This window comes from Homalodisca vitripennis, chromosome 8 (genome assembly GCF_021130785.1).
Source record: "Homalodisca vitripennis isolate AUS2020 chromosome 8, UT_GWSS_2.1, whole genome shotgun sequence".
NCBI lineage: Eukaryota > Metazoa > Arthropoda > Insecta > Hemiptera > Cicadellidae > Homalodisca > Homalodisca vitripennis.
Window position 1 is genome coordinate 60,877,677 of NC_060214.1, and position 24,822 is coordinate 60,902,498.

General features: G+C 30.2%; 1 protein-coding gene across 1 annotated transcript; it reads right to left on the reverse strand.

Moving 5' to 3' along the window:
• Positions 1–631: 631 nt before the first annotated feature.
• Positions 632–3,038, reverse strand: LOC124367626 (piggyBac transposable element-derived protein 1-like). Its single transcript, XM_046824599.1, has 2 exons — positions 2,668–3,038; positions 632–2,356 (listed from the first exon to the last, which is right to left on the reverse strand). Exons 1-2 carry the CDS (start codon positions 2,810–2,812, stop codon positions 702–704), a joined length of 1,800 nt encoding a protein of 599 aa, XP_046680555.1. The 5' UTR covers positions 2,813–3,038; the 3' UTR covers positions 632–701.
• Positions 3,039–24,822: the final 21,784 nt, after the last annotated feature.

The following is a 24,822-nucleotide window of genomic DNA, read 5'->3' on the forward strand; positions in this document are numbered from 1 at the left end:
TGGGTAGGGTCAAAACAAACACACTAAGCTTATCCACCTGTTGATATCACATATTCTTCAATATTTTATTTAACAATCCAAAAGAGAAAGACGCTTTATCTATCTTCTGTTTTTTCCAGAGACAGTAGCAAGCCAAGTAAATTTGAACCTGTAACATGTATATCTATCTAATAACTACAAAAACTTATGTTTCTATAATTTCTTCAAATATTTACACATTAATCTATACTTTATAAATTTAAAGAAAGTAAATACTGCTCTAATATTCTGTGACCATAGAACAGATTGAGCTTTAATTGGTCATTGTATGTGTATTCACATATTATAGTATGGCATCTCATAATACAATGAATTGTGTAGACAAAACTAGTTTAATATGTGTGTATACGATTTTCTGACACGCTGTAAAGTTTAACCTCTTAATGCCCACTACATGATGCAGTATATAAAAAAAATTATTTTATGCTAAAAGTTACTTTAAATGGTACTTAGATGACCTGTAATTTTTTTCAGATTTTTAAATTTACTATTTAACCAAATTTTGGGTAAGTGCCAAATCTGGCACATTGGGCAATAGAGAAAATAGTGCACTTTAGAGAAAGTAAACAGGACATAAGAAAAACTAATAGTATATTGCTTCATAATTACAGTATATTTAGAATTATAAGTAAAACACATTACTACACAGTATAAGGAGCACCTTACAAGTGGAAATCCACAAAACAGTTCTTTCCTTTGTTTAGGCAGAGGTGAACTTTACACTTTTCACACATAATGGATGATTTCTGCTTGCAGAAGGGATGCTTGCATCTCTGCCTATCTTCGACAACAGATGGCCAATGTCCAACTCCATCTTTTCTAACATCTGGTATAGGGATATTGACACATGGACCTTTCTTCTTTTTCTTTGAAAATTCGTTCTCTACCCTGTCTGTTGATGGCCTTCCTCTTTTTATTGGGTCAGCTCCTAAGTTACAAAGAGACTCGGCCACCTCACACCGGAAAGCTAGCAAATCCATTACTCCCTGCTTAGCAATTCCATTATGTTGACAGTCTCGTCTGAAGAGAAGCCATCCATTGACAATACTTACGTCAACAAAGTGGAAGAAAAACCTCAAATAAAACTTCCGAGATCTTAGATTAATTCGGTAGTAGCTGATAAGTCCATCTAGAAGGTCCACTCCCCCCATGAACTTATTGTATGTTGTAACGATTTTAGGGCAAGTGACATCAATCTGCTCACGACCTTTAGAGTCAAAGCGTTGCACAGTGTTGATAGGGCAAGCAGACTCAAAAGTTGACGCAAGAGACACCCCTCGATTGTCTAACCATTTTACAGCCCTAATTTTTACCCCATCAATTGTTGCCTCTTTTTCCTCATAAGACCCACGGCCTTTCTTTTTCATTTCTTGGTCAGATGAAAACAACAAGCCTGGAAATCGTCCTAGTCGAATGGTCCCGAGGGATTGGAAACCAATATTTGCTAGAGTCACTAAGAGAGCTGGTGATGAGTACCAGTTATCAAAATAGATTAAGAATTTGTTTTCATTACGAGGCAAGTGTTCAACCAGTCGTAAAACAACATTTGAACTAGCTCCAATGTCAGGTAGGGAAGTAGCAGGTAGTATGCGACCAGTGTAGATCTCAAAATTGTGAATCAGACCCTTGCTGTCACAAAGTACAAACAGTTTGTATCCCCACTTGTGGGGTTTCATCGGGTTGTACTGTTTTAGTAAAGATGTGCCTTTGAAGGGCACAATCTGTTCATCAACACAGAGCATTTGTTCCTCAATAGGAATGTTTTTGAATTTGTTTTGAAGAGCATCAACTAGTGGGCGGATTTTAAATAGCCTATCTTTGTTTGGATCATTCTGTAATGGCATGTGATCATTGTTATTGAAGTGCAAGTTGGCCTTCAGTTCCTCCCATCTGTTACGTGACATAACATGTGCAACCTTTTCTACTCGTGTATTTCCATTCCAATACATCCTACTCCTAGGTAGACCATAAATGCTCATGTAGATGCAAATGCCTATAAACTGCTCTACTTCCTTCTCTGAGGTATTCAAGGGTTTATTCGGATTTTTTTGGACACTATACAAGTTTGACTGAGTAGCAATCAAAGTTAAAAGGTCATTGTCAAAAAAATCTTTGAAGTAGTCAACTGGAGACTGAAGTACATGTTCGTTACTTAATTCTAGCATTGGCGGAGAAGGTTTCTCACTGTTATCTGGATTCACTTCATTCCAAGCAGGTGCTGGTTTTTTTGGAATCTTCTTTTTTGTGGCTGTAGACGTTGAAGGGATGTTCTCTTCGTCTTCATCTGTGACATCACTGGAGCTCGCTGCATTGTTCACTGAAACAAAACAAACTCGCTGTTGCCTTGCTTTTTTTCAAACCACAAAAAAGTATGTATTTCACACTAAAATAAATAACATATTGAGGTCTTTACTAGTATATAACAGCACCGCTGAAACAATTTTCTATACAGCCTAGTGTAACATAATCTGAATTATCCTAACCGTGTGCATTAAAAATGGTGCTGTCATAACAAGAAAAGACATATAATAAACAGAACATAGCCTATTAGTATTGAATATAAATTTAGATTAGTAAGTATGAGCCTAACTAAGTTAATTATGGAATTAATGGTATAAATAAACTTACAAAATAAGGCTAACTTGTTCTTTTTGTCACGGCCAGGGGTGTAATCTGGATCCTCATCTGAGTCATCCACCAAACTGTCTTCACTGTCATCGGGGGGTAAAAGCGAAGTTGTGTTGTTATGTCTTCTTAGTCGACAATGTGACATCTGACAAAAATAAACATTGTTGTACAAAAAGCTTGTAGGTTGACTTTAATGCCCAATGTGCCATTTTTGGGACGAACTGAAAAACTGCAGTTTTACAGTTGTGCCCAATGTGACAAATTTGGCACAAACCTAAAAAGCATCATAAAACATAAACTAGACATATTTTATGAACTAAAACTACTGTAACACACTTTCAGTTAACTATGTAAACTAGACCATATTTTATAAAAAGGGTACTTACTTTTTTTTCTGCTAAATACAGGTATGAAGACTTAGAGGTTATGAAGAATTGGTGTTTACTGTGTATGGTAGATCTGCTCACTGGCTGTAGTTCACATAACTGCCACCAGGCAACAGCACAGTACAGTAAATTATTGAAAATAGTTCCATATGTGTCACAATGGGCATTTAAGGTTGTAATTTTCATTCTGACACTATACTACATGCATAAAATGGGTATGTGACAAATTTGGCACAGTGGGCGTTAAGAGGTTAACTTCTTGCTTGTGTTAATCTTAGACACTAAACGGACATTAGTTGAGACAGAAAAGTTTCAAACGAAGATGACGAAGTTGAAGTGTAACTCAGACACAGTCTTTTCCTGTCACATTCAATCTCCGAACTCTATACAATATCTGGAAACTTTTTATGTTTTAATCACAATTTGTCCTCTATTCTTGCAATCTGTTATAAACAGAAATATTAAAATAAACCAAATATTTTAAACTTAGGTCTTATGAAATATTTATTTTGAAATAATTACCTAAGATTTAAAGGAATCTTTCACTAGACGCACTGAAATCATTGAATTCTTCTCGTCAAACTGCTTTCTGTCTTCACAACATCTCGAGATTAAACTAAAATATAAACTTAAAATTTTAAGCTCGAAGCTTTAATCAATGTATGCAAATATCATTAACGATGAAAGTGCAAGTCCTTTGTCACTTGAATCTGGCTAATAATTAATACATTTGTCTCATGGTTAATTATTATGTCAAGGATAAAATAGCAGAATAAATATTTTAACACATTTGATTTTAACATGTCAACGAACTACAAGGAACTGTTCACATCAACTGAAGTTCTGAATAATTTCAAATACAGATAATAACATGGACATATGCATAAATATGACTATATATATACATGACATATCTTGATAGGCATAACAAATTGAACTTTACAGTCCTAGATCTCTCTTTTTTAGTTTAATGTTTCTATATCTTCCTGTCTACCTGAAAAATAACTAAGCCTACCACTAAAGATAGTAGTTTACATACGATTGTAGGTATTAGCAACGCTTATGGGAGTAACCTGGAGTTATTTTTGTAATTACTGGTGCAATTCCAACATAGGTTTTGTTCACTGTTATTTTCTATTGTTTAGAGGATCCATCCTATGTGTAACAATGGATTAATCTTTTTTAATTTTTAAATGAAAATTTAGTGGCTGATTGCAAATTGTTGCGAGTAATTTACTAAGGAAAGTTATGATGACAATTGCCCTTATTTCTAAGTTTAAAAAACTGGAAGTTCTATGCTTAATTTTCATGATACTAAACCACAGATTTAAAAACGTTAATATATAATTTATCATAACGCATTATATTTACCGTCTTTCCTATACAGTATATTTACTTTCTGTTATGTAAAAGAGGACCATAGTTTAAGTTAGAAAAAGTATATCTAGAATAGTATAAAATACCCTCAAAACCGATTAATTGTATGCAGAAATGGTCTTTATATGCAATTTGCACAATTAAACTATCTATAATCTCAAATTAGTTCATTTGTTTAATGTATAATCCAAAATATTATTTTCCTGCTAACGTCCAAAATTAAACATTATATTTTATTTAAAATTTGATACATTCAAATCTTGAAAAAACTCTTGTTTTGTGAAGGTACTGCTTAATGTATTATCAAAGTTATAAACAAGAGCAACATAATGGGATTGGTTTCACCGTTATATCAAACTGATCTGAATATAGTGGCCTTTATTACATGTAATACAGGCAAATTTTTGACTAGTTAAAACCGCTCGACTAAAGTACCAGTACCATTTTAATTTGTGAGGACACCAAATGAACAACGCCCGTTGAATAAAAAGGATCAGCACAAGTACTTTACTATCTTAGTATTATTACCTGTTATTACTTTTTATATTCCAAAAAAACTCACAAAATTTACTATTGTCTTGCTAAAATTGCTAAATATCCCACTCTGCGGCCGATGTTTGGGGGGTTAACTCTAAATGGCCATTGGTGGCAGGTCAGAAGTTACTCTTAAGCCGTTTGTCCCAAGGTTAATTGTTAAAGAGTGATTCTTATTCCTAAACTTCGTCTACTGAAATAAGAAATTCTTTATTCCCCTTGTACTTATACTGTGGTATTAACACTCAATCGGGTGTTATCTGTAAAAAACATTCAGTTTAATAAAGGTAGACAACCTTGTCATCGAACTGTAAAATATAAAACGAAATATAAAAATAATCCTTAGTTAATTATTTTATACACTAAATATATATTAGTAAATATATCATAATTTACTGATCTGTTCCGTTCCCCATCTGTTATAACACAGAAACCCTTGTTTCATAATTAAACTTCTAGAGGCACGTATTCTGCAGGTTCGTTACGTCAATCTCTAGAGTTCTTGTAGTCTAATAAATTTTATATCACGATATCATTAGAAAATAAATTATTTATTTGCTACAGAGGTTAACACTTTCAGCAAATATTTTGGTCTTCAAGTCTTTCGACTGCCCTTCAAAACTTTTTAAAAGATGTTCACTACTTCGTTCATTTCATACAATTGGGATTGGTTGGAGGTTAATTAGTTAAATATTTTGAACGTATGACGTCAGTGACGTGCTGCGGGAGTGCAGCAGATTTACTGTTGACATCAGAGTGGTGTTATTTGGATGTTTATTAACAAGTAATGAATTGCTTCTTTGTATAAGATACTTTTTGGTTTAGTAGCTGTTCCATTGTTAATTATTAAATCTACTTCTATATATACATTCATACATACACATATTCTATGTATACATTTTAATAAAATATAAAGAAAAATATCTCATTTTAAGTTTAAAAAAATCCAACCATACAGTAGTATTTAGATCTAATTTGTCAATGCTAATAGAACAATTACACGTTTTACTTATTATGTACAGGATATTAATCTATTTTAATATTTTATGAACTAATATAGATGCATCTCATACATGTCAAAATGTTTTTTTTTAGAAATTGCATGTGCTCTATATTGCTGTGGATATATTGAACTATCCAACACGCAACTCCTATCCAACGGTAAAGTTCTTAACGATATTGGTTATGCACGTGACTGTACCACCACTTACTCCTCCACCACACCTCTCACTACTGTTCTTATAGACACAACTTATAATTGGCAATCAGTTATTTATAGTGTATAATAGCAGTGTTCTACTTTATATTTGCTTCGATATGTTTAATAATTGATATGAAACAAAACTCATTAATGGTTAAAAGTTGAAAGCAGTTCAAAAACAAACCGAAAGAGTCAGATTGTGAATTTAAATACGTACATCCAACAATTACAACATTGTGCAGATACGTAATTATATCATGTAATAATCCATGAAAAATAATTATTCAGTAAGTTATTATCCTAAGCATTGTTTAATATTAAGTTAGTTGCATTGTAATGTAGCTCAGTTTATCCACTCCACATTTTCGGTATATATGGGTTAATATTTAGATTTCATTCATCATTTTAATACATAAAATGTAAAAAATATTGCAATCGTAAGATGTACGACATTAATAGAAAGTATGAATCTTTTTATGTTAAATATTTCGTGTCTCATATTATTTTTAAATATTTAAAATAACCATTTTATTATCACGAAACGTACTTTTTTAATATATGCAGGGTGGCTGGTCATCAGTTTTACAATTATTTTAGGGTGAAATTACAAAGTAAATGAAGTGTAATGATGCATGTAAGAGGTTCCAAGTCAAAAAATTGGCTTCAAAAAGGATTATTTTAATTTTTTCTAAAATAACCATATTTTTAAGCATATTACAGTAATTTATCAACTACCTGTAAACGGATTTGAGTAAATGATCTAATTTTCGTATTCTGCATTAAATTTTGAATAGGAATAAGTGACAATTTTAAAGGATCAATAATAAAACCTCCATCGTTAATAGTTCCAAGCTTTAAAATTAAATTATCTGTTAAAAATAAAAAAAACACTGGTCTATTGTATTTTCATACACCCTGTATACAAGAAGGTAGCTAAATATTTTAAAACCTGGGCCATTTTATACGCTTTCCAACCATACACTACACTATTGAAGTTTGAATCTGAATATGTTTGTTTCAGTGGTTTGAATACAAGAAAAACTGTTGAAACTATAAATAAAACAAAAGTTTCGCTGAATACATGTTTACTATTGTTGTAAAATATTAACAAATATTTTTTTAATTCTTTAACATGTTAAGACTAGAGAAAAATACCAAAACAGTCTTAGTCATTAATTATTTTGTATTTATACAATTATTGTTATTATAATTGCACATGATTCAAAAAATTAATAGTTTGCTTTTAATTGGATTGGGCCAAATGTTTTTCAAAAAATACTTGATTATGCACATGAACATTTACCAAATGGGTTTATATTTAAAAACATGTAATAACTGGTTAAAAAACTAAGTATACACTTAGGTGTTAACTGTTAATAACTGTATTTATCCATTATAATAGACAAGCAAGCAGTGAAAATACAGTATGATTACAATAATATCGATTTGAGAACACTCTCTACTTTATTTTAGATTCAAATTGCCCTCCATTTTCCCGAACACATGCTCTTGCTCTTTTCCGAATGGCACGCACAGTAACCTTGTGAGAAAACTCATCCTTTACTTTGCTTGCAGCGTCAAATATACGGTCGTGCAGATCCACTTCCTTGGGAACTTGTCTTGTACACCAGGCTCTTCATGTACATAAAACATAAAAGTCCATGGGGTTGAGATCCGGATATCTAGGTGGCCAAGCAACAGTCCCTCCTCGCCCAATCCAAGTTGGATAGTTTTCATTCAACTACTGCCTTAAATTGTTAGAAAAATGAGGAGGTGCTCCGCCGTGTTGAAAAATTAACTCTTCTCTTTGTTGTCGAGTGAGGTGATCTAGAATTTGAGACAAGTTATGTTGTAAAAAGTCAAGATACTTTTCTCCTGTTAAGCTTCCATCAATGACGTAGGGTTCCAAGAAAATATCGCCAACTACTCCCGCCCACACGTTTATTGTGAACCAATGCTGAAAAGATGATTCTCTCATAGCTCTAGGAATTTCTGTAGCCCAAAAATGCATGTTATGGGAGTTTAAAACACCCTCTCCTGTAAAACTGGCTTCATATCTCCACAATAGTTTTTTGAAAAAGTGAAACTCTTCAAAGTCTTTGTTTAGGAGCCATTGACAGAACGTTCTTCTCGATTCAAAGTCATTTGGTTCAAGTGATTGAACCAGGGTGAAATGGTACGGGTGAAATGTATTAGACTTCAAAACTTTAGAAACTTTCCAACGAGAAAGGCCAGTAGCTGTAGCTAGCTGTCTAGTCCTTAGTTCGTTTAGATTACCCCTTTTTTGTCATCAATTGCCTTTTAACCGTTTTTATACACCCCGTGTTTTGGAGATTTCAAAACACTAAAACGAACACACATCTAAACCTCAATAATGTAGTGTATTGTTGGAAAGCTTATAAAATGGCGTAGTTTTTCAAATATTTAGCTACCTTCCTTTATACAGGGTGTATAAAAATACAATAGACCATTTTTTTTATTTTTAACAGATACTTACATTTTAAATTTTAGAACTATCAACAATGGGGTTTTTATTATTGATCCTTTAAAATGTTCACTTATTCCTATTCAAAATTGGATTTAGAATACGAAAATTACTTCATTTACTCAAATCCGTTTACAGGTAGTTGATAAATTACTGTAATATGTTTTAAAGCATGGTTATTTCAGAAAAAATTTAAATAATTCTTTTTGAAGCCAATTTTTTTTACTTGGAAACTCTTACAAGCATCATTACACTTTCATTTACTTTGTAATTTCACCCAAAAATTTTTGTTAAACTGATGCCACCCTGTATATATATATATATATATATATATATATATATATATATATATATATATATATATATATGTGCAGAACATTATAAGTAGAAGTAACTTCTGTCTGCCACTCCCACGACTGCCTTTCCATTTTTTTTTTGTCAAACACCAACAGTGTTAGTAGAGCAAACGTTACATACGCTTAGCTTTTTCGGAATATTTGTTAATAAAAAAGAAAACCAACTTTATTTTTCGATAAAATCTTTCTGGATATATTGTTATAGTGTGCAATCTAACTTTTTTTAAATAAATGGTGATTTAAAACATACTGGTAATCTGGATATTATTATATGAAATAGATATAATAGTACAAGATTACATCATATTAAAATATTGAAAGTATAATCTTCATTTGCAATACTATCGATAGAAATCAAAAATACTTTTAATTTTTAACAATTTTCCTTTCGTAGAGCAAAACTTTGAAAATATTTTGGTCATTAGTTGATGCAAAGATTTGTTATACCACCATACCGTATATAAAAACCTATTTTAAAGAAATAAAAAGAATTGTAAATGTACTTTTTTAAGAGGGAATCCATCTAAAATTAATTAAACTAGTACTACAAAGGCATGAATATAATATACATGAATGGTTCATGACATAAATATGATTGACATGGTTTATTTTACGTTTAAAAGTATTACACATAGAACACACTCAGCGGAAGTAAGTAACACGTTTATGGACATGTCCAGTTCACTGGAGAGCTAAAGCTGGAGTACTGGAGTGTGGCTGACAACGTCTATCCTGTATTCATACTCCAGTATACAATATTCTCGTTATTACAACGTTATTAAAAAGTCTCACCTTATCCAACGAAGTGATTCTCAACTTGGAAGGTTCATTATTTTTATATTCACTTTTACACTACTGCAAACTTTAGCAACGTCCTACCAAATAATTTGCTTGTTTCTGGTAAAATTTATTAAAATGCAGATATTGGATTTAAAAACAGTAGAATAAAGATTTTTTTCTCAACTTATCTGTTTAGCACATCAATTCGCTTACTACGGAAGACTTCAGGAGCGAAAATAAAGCCATTTTCAATTAATGCAGTATGAATTACATTGTTACAGCACTGTTACAGTAATTATATAAAGGTTTTCCTCCATTAACAAAATTCATGTTCTATCACAGGTATTCCAAAAACAACTGGTTGTTTCTACCAGTTTAAGAATCCAAACCCATGACTTTTAAACTTTTTATTCCCATACTTCTGAACTAGTTTTTGGTGTATGAATAATCTCGTATTATATAACATTGGCTCCGTAGCGTCATATTTAAATTATTAAAATGTTGAATGTTCGGTTCTTGGTATAGATTACTGCAAGAAGTGTCGGCATCTGACAGGTATAGGTTATAAGTATCAAGGAATTCGGTCTCATTTTATCAATTAAATTTTTCTCAATAAAGGCAATATATTTATCTATTTCAAAAAAGATTGTTTTTGGACATTTTTTTATAATTTTCTGTTAAAAAACTTATTTTTTAAAACATTTTGACACATATAATATAACTAGTTAGAACTCAAGCCATTTATATGCCATATAGACTTCAATGTAAAATTATGTCGGTTCTGACAAAAGATTCTGTTTATAACTTTATAACTCTGACAGAGTAACATCTCATTCCATAAATTGACACTATTTACGTCTTGAGACTAGAATACTTCACTCAAGGACGACTAATGCTAATGTCAATAACTTATAAGTAGTTGAAAAAATATGATTTTTTACAAATTCATAAGGAATCTTAACTTAAATTACTAGTTTAATTTGTTAACATTTTATGTTATGAAGACTCATTTTAAGTTGCATAATAATTATTTTCAAATTTTTACTAAAGCATATACGTAATTACCTTTAAGCTTTTACACACTTAAAATGTATAAAGAGACAACATATATTTTATGGTGATTACAAGTTATTAAACAAATCTTACGCTTGTCATAATCTTACAGTTAATACATTCATAAATGTAAAAGTTCACAATTTTAGATCAGTTAAATGATTATTGTATGATCAACAATATATGTCATAAAACCAATCGCCTTTTTGATTTTTTAATTTTTATTTACTTGACAACCTACAGGACGTACTGAACGTAATAGTTCTAAGATTCTGTAAAATGTTTTAGAAATTGTTTGTAGACATATTTAATCGTATTGGTGTCTTGTTATTGTTTACTTCTGAAAGAATTTACGGTAAATGTCTTGAAATGCTTTAAGAGTTGCTATCTAAGCACTACAAATTATATAAATAAAAATTAAGTTTAAATTTAAAAGTTATCTTAATTTTCTTAAGTTTCAGTTTATTAGTACCTTTATGTATGCAGTATCATAACTGATCAAAAATACAAGGATGTAAACGGACACAATATTAAGACTTTTAACTAATGTTATAACATTCTTTCGAACACTTTTGGTAAATAGTTTTAGATAACATGAATTAATTGTAATATAAAGGTCTATTAGTTTGAGCAACTAATAAAAATCAATAGCAAAATATATTCAGTGTACAAATTTGACCGGAATATGTTGTGGAAAACACTTCAATGCAATAATTAAAGAATGCAATAGTGTCACAGACATATCTTTAGAATGTGATGGGCGTGTGGTGGTTTCCTGTGATAATAATGTATAAGCTCTTACAAAATCCTCCTATCAGAGTTTGAGCCTCCACGTTGGTCTGTTCACACGATCACATTGCTTGTACTGTTATACAATCGGCGGGATTAAAAATATTATAATAAGTGATTTAATTACGTATTAAAATAGACCTAAAATTTTTCTGTAAAGCGGAAAATGTCTTTTTTGCATTAATTTCATTTTGTAATCTTAATAATTTTTATCGTGTTGGAAACATGTGAAAAAGAGGAACTGTTTACAATATTATATACTGAGCTGGCATAAGTAAAAGGGCACTAGCAAAATACTGATATATATATATATATATATATATATATATATATATATATATATATATGTAAGTAGATATGAATGTGGGGTTCCTGGCTCACTTTTGGGACAGTCAGAAAATCAATGTAAAATACTGTCCATTGAACAATAAAAAAATCTAAGAAATCTAACAGGAAACCACGAATGTAAAATACTGTCCATTGAACCATAAACAAATCTAAGAAATCTAACAGGAAACCACGAATGGAAAATAACCGAATCTATAGCTGTTTTACTGTTCATTGTAGGCTTCTAATTTCTTAAGCTGTTTTAATGAAAAAATCCAGAAATCTCAATGAAAAATCTATAAACGGAAATAATAAAATTTGCTAACATTCGCTCAACAGAAAATAAGACGATTTTTACTGAATTTCTCTAATATCGTTCTTAATCACATCATAGGCTAAAAATTTCTCAGAGACAACAACAACATAACAAATCGCGTTTGTAACAGCTTTTTGAAAATCCATATTGATAATTATATCGTTCTTTGAACCAGAAATATTTGTCAAACTCTTTGTTGTATCAATGACATAAATAGGTCTATTCGCTAAAAATTCTTTAGGATTGTAATACATTTCCTTATTATTACAGTAAACTTTCTTAAAATCTTGATACATCTGATACATGATTCTGAAAAGACCTCCGGAAATGTTTAAATTTTGTAATTCATCTGGATAATAAGAACCGTTCAATTTTACTCTGATATTTTTTTACATCCAAACTATCAAACTTTGAAGGATTTTTTTCTTGATTATTCTGTCTATCTGTTTGAAAACCTATGATAACGAACTTGGGATTGAAGATATTTCTATAAATATTTGTGATATCGAACGAATAAGTTGTTCCGGAAATACCTTTTTGTTCAATACATTGCCAATCTAGAAAATTAAACATAATGTTTTGACTTTTTGTAATTTCATCAATCAACCTTATTTTACTCGTGATTTTATAATCAATCATTGGAACTCTAATAAAAAAATCTGTAATTGTTATTTTTCCATCAACAGGCATAACATTTCCAGTTGCAGTCTTCAGAATCACATCATCGTCTTCTGCTCTTATAAAACTTAGATAAAATCCTCCTTTATAGATCGGAATAGTAACATTTTCAAAAAATCCTAATCCAAAATGAGATAAATTTCCAGCTGCTTCAAAAACACCAAATTTAAAATCTGATTCAAAGCCATTAGAAGTTTGAGAAATAACATCACTTTTTGAATACGAAATAGTTCCTTTAATTGTGCTTAATTGGCCACAGTTTTCGACTTCTTCTATCAATTTATTGTGTTTTCTTACTTCAATCTTAGAAAATAAAAACGGTATAAAATTATCGATTAATCTAACATTATCAGTTCCAAGATACGCTTGACCATCTTGTTTTGTTAAAGTTCCAGAAATATAAAACTGGAAGTTAGACGAGCAAAAGTTATCTCCAAAATCAATATTAAACTCAGTTCTTTTATTCGGTTCATTCAAATGTTGTTTACTAATTGGATAGAAATTTTTAAACTCCGCCCTTTCAATATCACTAGCATATTTTCTGTAGTCCGCCATTTAATAAGAGAAAATTTAGAAATTTTAAACATCATGTATCATTTTTTCATCGATCTAATGTACGTTTTTATAAGAAAAGATATAAATTTTAGTAAAATAATTAAAAAGATTAGAGTCATTTTTTAATGATCTACTTCGTCATATTCAGGATTCTCTTCCTTAAATTTTGCGATCTCGGTCACATATTTCAATAAAATTTGCACAGGATAGTAACCGCTATCTATAATATTGTTCCAATCAACTGTATCTTTATTTTCATCCAAAAACTTTATACTCAAGTGTTGATAGAGACAAAGAACAGACATATGATCTTTTAATTGATAATGTATATTTTTCTTGAATGAACTCTGATGATAAAGTTTGATATTTAGCAATGTTATACCAATTCAATTTGTTTACGTATAATCTCATCATATCTTCGGATAATTCATATTTTTGAGAAATATCATCCCAATGTTCTTTTTTCAAATCTCTTTCGTGTTGCATGATAAAAAGATCGAAAGCACTGTAATGTCCCGCCATCTCTATTTATTAAGAAAAAATTTCAAAATCAAGTTTTTATAAATTGACTCTTTTTTGAGTTACATTCAGCACATTTTCCCGAAATTCTTTTAACTCCGTTAATGTTTGCATAGTATTTTATATCGTTTGTTGCAGTTTTTTCTTTACATCTCACACAATATATGAGCGCCATTTATATAAGGAAAATTAGTCATCGTAACCACCTAATCCATTAAATCTGTTATCAATATTTTCAAAAGTTTTATTAACATCTTCTTTAAATTTATTAAAGTTTTCTTCTAGTTTATTTACTTTATCGAGATATAAAGAGTATCGATCATCTATACTTTTAAGTAATTCATTATTATGTGTTATTTGCTCATTTAAACGTGTACCAAAATCTTCAAAAAAGTTTATTTTCTCATTGAAATGTGTATCAAAATCTTCCAGAATTTTGTTAATTACTTCACCAACTAATACATTAACACTATTTTTATATGTATTAAAGTTTTCTTCTAGTTTATTTACTTTATCAAGTAATTCACCAACATCGTCTACTGATCTTCTATTTCTGGCTTCTAACTTGTCATAGACTTCTGTTGTAAAATCTTTAACATGCTGTTTATGATTCTCATAATTTTGTTTTAGTTCATTAAACATTTTAATAGGATCTTCTAATTGAATCATTACAACAACATCAAATGGATTAATTCCTTTACTAACACCGCTAATTCTTTTTCCTTTAAAATCTAAGGCATTTTTAACATTCGGATCATGTAAATCAACAATATCGATGTTTTCTGATAATTTTAGAGGTTTTAAAATTTGTTCGTTAACAACAACATCATGTTTGTCAATACCAGGTCGAACACCGACAATTCTTTTCTTATTAGCTAAACTAACATAATTCTTTTCAACTTTGATTGCTTCAGTAATTTCATCAGCTTTTTCGATATGAGACATTAAATTGGTAAATAATTTTTTTACACCATCCATAGTTGTAGATCTATCACATAGTTGTAGATCTATCAACTTCTTTTTCCAATGTTTTTATTTTATCAGCAACTTCATTTGAACTCATGAAATTTGCAAGTTTGTTATCATATTCTGCTTTAAAATCTTCAATCTCGACAGCAAACATATCTGAATCTGGAAGGTTTTGTAATAAATTTTCTAACTTGTTATCAAACTCATTTCTCAAACTATCAAAATTGAAACTATTATCTACATTTTGAATAATTTGTGTACCAAATACGTCAAAAATATTTTGTGAATCCATATTTATTAAGCAATAATTTGTTAACAACTTCTTTAAAAATCTTTACCATTACTCAGTTCATTCAACACAAAAACACATAAATGACCACAAATTGGGGGATCTTTATAGTCTTGAATCTGAGAATCATTGTAGTAGACGCTTGATTTTTTCAAATATTTAATCAATTCTATAGGTGGTTTGTCCTCAATTCTTCCATACGAATCAAAATAACATGCATTCTTATCATTTTTTATAATAACAAATCCAATGCGTTCCACTTCCCATAATCGAGTCTAAATTCACAATTCCACATTCGAATTTCTTAACTTTTTCGGGTAATGTATCTCTCATGAAAATTCCTCTAAAATGTTTAATATTTTTGCAGATTTCTTCCAATTCCCCGAATGTTAAAGGTTTAAATTTTTTTTTTTCAATGTTTGATTTCACGTAATTCAAAGTTTTTTCATCTAATCCAGATCCTGTAACATCTTCCAACTCTTTATCTAACCAATTTAAAATGTTTCGAACAATAGGAATCACATCCTTTTTAACGATTGGAGCAGCTTTACGAACATAAGGAACAACATTTTTAACAACTGGAATATTTTCTCCAAAATCTAATAAATCTTTCAAAAGTCCACCATTTTTAAGTTCTTTCAACTGATTATAAGAAAATTCTATTCTGGTTCCTTTATTGTTTTTCTTATGTTTTTCGAGTTTATTGTATTGTCTATTTGTTAAAAATATCTTATCTTCGCCATTTTTTAGTTGATCTATTTTAAATTGAATACTAACGGGTATTTTCTTCTTAAAAGCGGATTTTTATTTTTTCTTTCTGATTTTTGCTGAAATTTACGTTCACCTCCATTTATATAGTTAAAATTTCAAGTTCTCTTCAATTCCCATTCCTAGTTTTCTCTTCAAAAACATTGCTCCAACTGTTTGGAAGTGCAACAAATCTTTCACCTAAACTAGCATCTTTTGATAAAAATCGATCCATTGCCTTATCTTGCAAAGTTTTATCCGCAATATGTCTGGAATTTGTGTCTCTATGTTTTGCATAAAAAATATCGTGTTCCATAGCAGCTTGATCTAATTTTATTTATACCAGGATCTCCTCTTTTTAGTCTTTTTTCGAGTTTTGTGCCAGGCCCCAGATACTGATAAGTTGGTACGTGTAATTCAAAAGGTAAATTGTAGATAAAATCATTCAAAAGTCCGCTACCCTCAATCATAGATGAACTTATTGCCGGCAAAACTCGTTTTAAATATTTAATTCCATCAGGTTTTTCAATCATTTCATCAAGTTTGTTCGAAATAAAATCTTTAATCGCTTTCTTTTCGTTCAAAAAATTGTTGTTTCCAGCCTTCTCTTGAGCATAAATATAATTAATAATTCCATCGAGTTTTGTCAAATCGTCGATATATCTGTATTCAATCTTATTATCACTGTATTTTCTCACACCTGATCCTTCGATTCGTTTTTCCCAAATTGGTTTAATCAAATTGAGATATTTTTTACCTTTACTTGACTTTGGTTTCTTAGTTGATGGATCATTATTTTTGTAAATTGAATCAGATTTCCATAAAATTTCAGTATACTTTTTCAAGTCTTCTTCAGAATATAAACCGTCTTTTGGAACATCAGTGCCTGTTAATAATCTCCATAAACCTTGAGTTCCTTCATATGTTTTTTCATTAATAATGATATCATTATGCTCAAAATTCACGGGCAAATTTCCAATCATAAAACTTTTCTTTTTTCTGTCCCAATACAAACCAAATTTATCATCCTTTGCTCTAGGAAGAAATTTTTTACCAATTTCACCAATTATTATATCCGTTGTTCCAGGACTTATTGGTTCAACTATGGTAGAGTCTTCAATGATTCGAGGTCTAAATGGTGTTGAAGATGGTAATTTTGGCAATTCAAACTCAGATTCTGGTATCGAAATATCAGCAAAATTGTCGTACAACTGGAACCAAATTCATCAAATTTTGATTATCGCTTAAAACATTTTCAATTTTGCCCTCAACATTTTTTATTGCAGATGTTACAGGTTGATTAATTTTTTGAATAAATTCTTGTTCTTTTTCATCAATTCGAATCTGTTCTTTAAATTCTTTGATTAATTTCTTTTCGATTTGATCAAGTTTTTTTGCTTCTTCTGAAGTTACGTTCGCCATTTATTTAGGAAAAATTTTGAAACGTGGAACGTAAAAACGTGAACGTGGAACGTAAAACGTGAACGTGGAAACGTAAAACGTGAACGTGGAACGTAAAACGTGAACGTGGAACGTGGAAAACGTGAACACGAAACGAGAACACGGAACGTAAAACGTGAACGTGGAACGTGGAAACGTGAACACGAAACGAGAACACGGAACGTAAAACATGAACGTGAAACGTAAACACGAACGTGAAAACATGAACGTGAAACATGAACGTGGAACGTGAACGTGAACGTGGAACGTGAACGTGGAACGTAAAAACGAGAACACGAAACCTAAACGTGAACGTAAAAACATGAAAACAACTAGATTATCACACGTTTATATTGGAAAATTTATTCAAATATTTACCATTTTTAGGCTTCAAAGTTAGATTAATAGTTAAAAATCCATAGTCTTCTTTCCAAATTTTATCACACAATTCATTAAAGTGGTTAAAACTCATATCAGATCCCACATAATTGTTGTAAATCTTTCTCGAATAGTGATCGTCTTGCTTTAAAAAAAACACACAACATATTCAAATTATTTCTAATAACTTGTTTATCAACCTTTGAAAAGCATTGGGAAAGATAGATACAAGATATGTTTTTTTTTGTGACGGGACATTACGAAATATTCCTTAATAACGTCCTGATTTTCCAAAATACAATCATCAAAAAACGATTAACGAATTGGGTTTACATTCGCTTAACGGAACTATGTCCTCAGAAGCATTATAAAAATGTGATATTTTTTTGTTTAAGTTTTTCTCAATATTTTCAAATCTTTCTTGTAATTTTTTATAGGCGTCTTGTTCTAAAGATTTACTAAAGACGTACAAATTGGAATAAGGAATCAACCTATTGTAGATGAAATTCAATAATAAAGTTGTTTTTCCACATCCACTTGAACCAACAATTAACAATCTGATTGGTTGATCTTTCTTATTTTCTTCAAACGTTTGAAGTTTTTATCTGATCTTTCAGCTTTAAAAATTTCTCCATTTAAATAGAAGATTTTCATCTTGAAGCAACGCTTGCGAAAATGAAGCTGTTCAAGTTGACTTCAGAAAGCTCTAAATTAGTTTTAAACTTGGAACATCCTATACACTTAGAGGAAGAATCAAATTATTTTATCGGTTTAAGCGGTTTTTATTCTGACAATTTTGTAATAAATATTAGTGAAAGTTCTCCTTATTGCATAGGATTTAGTGAGAAGAACATAACAAAATATTATGGTTTAAACAAAGGATATTATACTTTCGATCAAATAAAAAATTCCCTTAAAAATTATCTGAAAACATTCCAAGACAATCAGATAAATCTTTAAACTTTGACGAAAACAAGTTTGAAATGCAAAAAAAATTATCTCTCTAATAAAATTCAAATAAAATCACCAGTAAGAATAATGTTTTCAGCAATTATTGTAGATTTGTTAGGGTTTGTTCAAGAAACTATTGAGCCAAATCAGGTATATTTAGGAAATAAAACGCCAAAATTTAGACCGTTCGATGTAATTGAAGTGCACTGCAATCTCGTTGAACCTAGTTTTGAAAATCATACCGAACATTTACACAAAGAATCTGAAATTTTGTACACTTTTTTCCCAAATGTTGCTTATGGATCAAAAATCAGTGAAAAACCAAATGAAATCGATTATATTCCAATTAGAAAAAATATTAAAAGAATTCAAAAAATCGTCTTAACTGTTCAAGACTCTGAGGGAAATTTATTAAATAATGAGAGTAAAACTACAATTTACTTAAGATTGTTGAAGCAACGGACATGAATCAAGGGGGTCTATTGAATAGACTACCTTTAAAACTTTCAAGAAAAGACTAGAAGATATACATTTTCAAGGGTATCGAATCGCGACGACTCTTACAAAAATTACATCCAGACACTATTTTCGACCTTTACACTCAAATAATAGCTTGTTAAATTTTTTTCTATCTAAATGGAGTCAGTTGTGAATCTACTCAAATTCAATAATAAAGAAATGTTAACATTTGTTGACGAAAAATAATGAATTTTGGTTTAAAGCAAAAGATATTGCAGAAATATTGGAATTTAAAAATACGATGAAAGCGATTAGAGATCACGTTAAAGACAAATATAAAAAAAACTACGATAACATAGATTCAGAAGGGGGGAACGAATCGTTCTTACCTTCAAACTTTCAAAAAAACACTATTTTCATTAATGAACCGGGCATATATTCTTTAATACTGAAATCTAAAATGAAGATTGCAGAAACGTTTCAAAATTTGGTTCAAAGCAAAAGATGTTGCAGAAAATTTTTAGAATATGAAAACACGAGGCAAGCTATCATAAATAATGTCGATAATGATGATAAAAACAACTTTTGTATGTATAAATTACAGGAGTCTATCCCATAGACCCCGAGAAACAAGGGGCTATTCGAATGGCCCCTTAACAATCTTCATCCTGACACTGTTTTTATCAATGAATCTGGACTTTACGATGAAAATGTTTCTAAATTTTATTAAACTCTCGAATTATGATATTTTGTTTGTAAATGTTTTTGAAGATAAGGTAACCATTGAATGATTCGTCCACACTCGCAAAGAGTCGGTTTCTTTTGACTTTCTCGTTTAATTCTTCTAGCACAATCTCTACAAAAAGCCTTCTTGTTATCTTTACTATAATGCCAATCGTAAAATTTGGAAATATCCTTAATTTCTTTACAAACGCAACATTTTTTCTCTTCTAACGTTAATTTTTTCTAAATTTATCGTATAATTCTCTTGCATATTGTTTATGACAATCCTTACAATAATAGTATAATCCATCTTTGGTATTCTTATTTTTATGAAAAGCTTCAAAATCTTTAAATTCTTTGCACCTTGAAACATTTCTTTTGAGCCTCCATTTATATAGAAAAAATCTTTGACTTTCTCAATTCATATTCATAAAACTTTTCCGGTTATTTCTTCATTATTTAAATCTTTTATACTATAAGTTACAGGATCTGTGTTATTAATTTGATAAATCACAAAGATTTCTCTTGACCAATTGTTCTTATATTTGTTCAAAAATGTTTGTTTTTTACTAACAATTCTTACATGATCATTGACTTTAAATTTAGTTTTCGTGTGAATTTCAGGTGGAACATACTTGAAAACGGTCTCTAATAACTCCTTTTCTGCATCCTTATCTACGTCTTTCGGTTTCATTTTGATTGTGCTGTGAACTGTATCGTTATAATTGTTTACGATTTTTTGAAGAATATCGATCCATTTAAAGTTTTTATTAATCTCAAAAATTACTTTCATTCTCTCATTTTGAGTTCTGTTATATCTCTCTACAATACTTGATTTCTCTTCGTTTTCAGTATGATAAATCTTAATGTTGTATTTCCTCAAAACATCGTTAAATTCTTTATTTTTAAACTCTAAACCCTTATCTGTATGAAGTAGGTTAGGAGGTTTGTGATTGATCCTTATGGCATCTTTTACTATATCTTCGAAAGCTTTTGAAATTATCCTTGCCGTTTTTTCTTTTGATAGCTCTTGACCAAGCATATTTTGAGAAAGTATCAATAACATTTAACATATACTTAAATCCATCATTTTGATCTGAATAGTTAGACATTATAACTAAATCTGCTGCCCATAAATCGTCAATTCCTAAAGTTATAATTTTTCTCTTTTTAAACTTTTTTTCGTACTGGTGCATGAATTTCTCGAGCTTCAATCTCTATCTCATCTTTAGTCTTCAATTCTTGCTTAACAGGTTTTGGATTTGGATTCTTTATAAACTTACTCTTGTTTGTCTTACATTTTGAACATTTTGCAGCAATTCTATACAATCCATTTTGAGTTTGAACGATTTTAGAATCTATATTTTTCGTTTTCTTTTTACACTTGTGACAGTGAATTAAATCATCTTCCATTTACATATCAAAGTTTCCAAGTTTATTTAATTCGTCTAATATATCAGATTTTGCTTCATTTTTATAGCCATACGGTACTGTATCGATCTTATTTTCTAGGACAATTCTCTTATCATCTTTAGCGTTCAGTGCCAGCTTGTTTATGGTAACAGTGTACAACTCATGTTTATAACTTTTGATGACTGTCATCTCCCTAAATTCTTCTTTATCTTCGAACAAACATCTCTTCAAGTTTTCGATATTTATTGTTTTATTTACAACCCTTCTCTTAATTCCTTTACACCTAACTGGGTTTTTATCTAGATATTTGTACGAGTACATCTTAGACCTTAAACCACAAAATTCTTCTAAAACTTCGCTATTTAGTTTCGTCTTTGAATTTTCCTATGACTTTCTTATTTTTAGTAGTGAAACATTCATGATCTTTTGGATAATCACTTGTATCAAAGTCATCTATATTTTCTTTAATAATTTTAAAAGGATCTCGTTTCAATTCTAGAAAATAACTGTCTGTATCCATGTAACACAGATTCAAATCTGGATCAAACCTCTTTAATTTATCGTAATAAAACTCGTACATTAGCAATTTTGAGAGGTCGAGAACTGAAAATCCTATGTAAATCGGTTTGTTAAATTTAACCTTTTGTTTGTACATGTGACTCACTATACAGTTGCCGTCAAAGATGTTTAAAGCATTTGAAATTTGTTTTCTTAGCTTGTTTCATTGAAAATTCTTCATTTCCTAGTCTAATATCACATCTATTTCGCACATTTTCCATACTTTTTCCAAAAACAGAGTTGTTCATTAACTTGTAAAAGTCCTTTTCAAAGTCGCTTGTAGCTTTGGTTCTCATGTTTGTGTTAAAATCAATGTATTCTTTCATAAAAGGCTTCTGATCGAATGCGATAACTCTATTCACATGTTTTAACACCATTCCTTGTTCCAGATAGAACTTCAAATTTCTCGAATGAACAACGTATTCAGTTTTATCCAGTAGAGTTGTGCACAACTTGTTTTTAAAATGTTCAGGAGCAAGAGGTAAATCTTTGTGATGTTCATGCAAATTTGTTGGATATTCAAGATCAACTTCTAAAATATATCCATAATCTTCGTCGCCAGTGAGTTCCAAAATTGTTTCTTTCCATTCTGCTGTTGTATACGTTTTAGGATCCATCCACTTGATTTCGTTATATGGTAAATTTTTGCATAAGTCCATACCCATAAAGGTTGTTTGCATCGACGTACAACAAATAGTTTTTCGGGCTTTGTCTTATCAAAATCTTTTAAATATTTGTTATTTGCTTTCACATATCGTTTAATACACTGAGAAATGCCTCCGCGAATACCTTTTTCGATCATCAAATACATATTATAATCACTAATTAATTGTAATTCTATCTTCGTTAATTTTAACATAGCATCCCATGCAAGACTGGGAGCTGTTAGATAGTGTGCTGGATCAAGTTTATAGCAATTCAAACAAATATTCCTAAAATTTTCAAAGATATCAGCGAGCAATAGAACATCTTGAATGTTATAGAGATCGGAGTAATTTCCTAGATTTTTCTCTTTTAATTTGTTCCATACATTTAAGTAGTGTTGAAAATCTTTCTCAGATATGCTCTCGTCTGTCAAAAGTGAATAGAAATCTTGAATTCTCAATTCTTCTGTGTAATCAAGTTTTTCAATACTGTCGATAAATTCGTAAGGAAATATGCCTTTTCCAGATAGAATTTTAAAGATTTCTTCTTCGTCATTTGGTTGTCTATCTAGAATTGCGTTCAGACCATCTTGTATAAAATGATTTGTATGTTTGAAATCATCTTTTTTGAGGTTTTTAGCTAACTTTTCTATAGACGATGCCATAAATCTGAACGTATCTACGAAAGAAAACTTGATGAACTTTCTTGGTTTATCATCTTCAAACTCATACCCATATCCTGAATTTACTGAATAATTTATATATTTCTCATCTGTGTTTGCGATCAAATCAACATTACCATAATGTTTTAGCCAATTCTTTTATGTACAAATGAGCATCGTAATTTGACATATTGTGGCAGAAAACGGGAATATTTTGAGGAAATTTGAGATTCAAGTTACAAGATAAATGAGCAGCACCTCGAAATTTACCTGTTAAATGACAATGATCTCGTACTTTTTTTCTTGTTTGATTATCAAAACCCTCACATTCACAAATATGACAAAGATTTGAATTTTGATATGCAATTTCTTCTTCTTCGGTCAATTTCATAGGTATTTTATTCTTAGAATTATACTTTTTAGCTATGTATTTCGATAATTTATTAAGTTCTTCAAACAATTTTGCAGGAACATTTGGCAAATCTTCTTCATTTTTTTGCTCGATAAACATATCGGCTTGTACATACGATTGGTCACATTAGACACTAAGTATAGAGTAAAACCATATGGAATGTGCTTCTGAATCTTGGTTGTGATCGATTTTTGCGGATTGTTTTTGCATGTGGGAATCTTCTCTAATATGCTTTCAAAATCCATATAAATAACGTAAGGATGAGAAAATTTCTTTTGATAATTAATAAATGTTGTTGATTGACCTGGAAACGGCATAATTGGCTTACAAACTTCGTGATTTTTACAAATTTCTAAATGGTCTGCTAAATCTCTAGATTTGTAGAAATGGCTTAAACATCTCCTACATAGAAATTTCCTTTCTTTATGCTTGGATAACTGTGAACTCACTAATCTATTTAGATCGGTTATTAAAACATAATGAGATTTATCTTCTTGTTTTACATACAATAAATCAACTTCTAACTCGGCGTCATACATTTCTGAAATTTGCAACGGAACAATGTTAAATTTCTCATCATAACTGTAGATATTTATTGACATTTTCGGATACTTGTACTTAGAATTGTAACTTCGTTTTTCAAATGATTGTATATCTTTTAAGGACATTGGATACTCGAAACCTGAAAATATCTCGTCATTTACAAATTGTTCGTATTGTTTTGCTCTATCAGCATTCTTTTCAGATTTTTCAATAGCACATCGGATAGAATAAATAAAGCAATAATCATCTTTATTTTTTATATTTATACAAGCTTTTTTATCTTTGATTTTCTTTGGTAAAATCGATATATGATCCTGCGTTCATAAATTCGTGTTTGTTAAGGCTCAAAACTAGTTGTTTGCAGCGTTTTAAATGTCCATCCAGAACCTTTATTTGGATGATTCGTTTGTTCTCGATGTGTTAATTTATTAAATTGCTTAGTAATAAAGTCGTTTATGTCAAAGATCTCGTCTGCTTTTATAGTAAAGTACATTGGACACGTTTGTGTTTCACCGTTCACTAAAGTTCTTTCGTATTCGCATTCCAAAGAGAGATATCCTTTACTATTTTTAACATTTTCTTGAAATTTTTCGATTAAACTTTTAATTTCC

Bases quoted from the DNA above. Each gene is read 5' to 3' on its own strand.
- LOC124367626 (XM_046824599.1), bottom strand. From the start codon at position 2,812: ATGTCACATTGTCGACTAAGAAGACATAACAACACAACTTCGCTTTTA. The intron at 2,357-2,667 runs GTAAGTTTATTT...GTTTTGTTTCAG, and splicing joins GAACAAGTTAGCCTTATTTT to TGAACAATGCAGCGAGCTCC.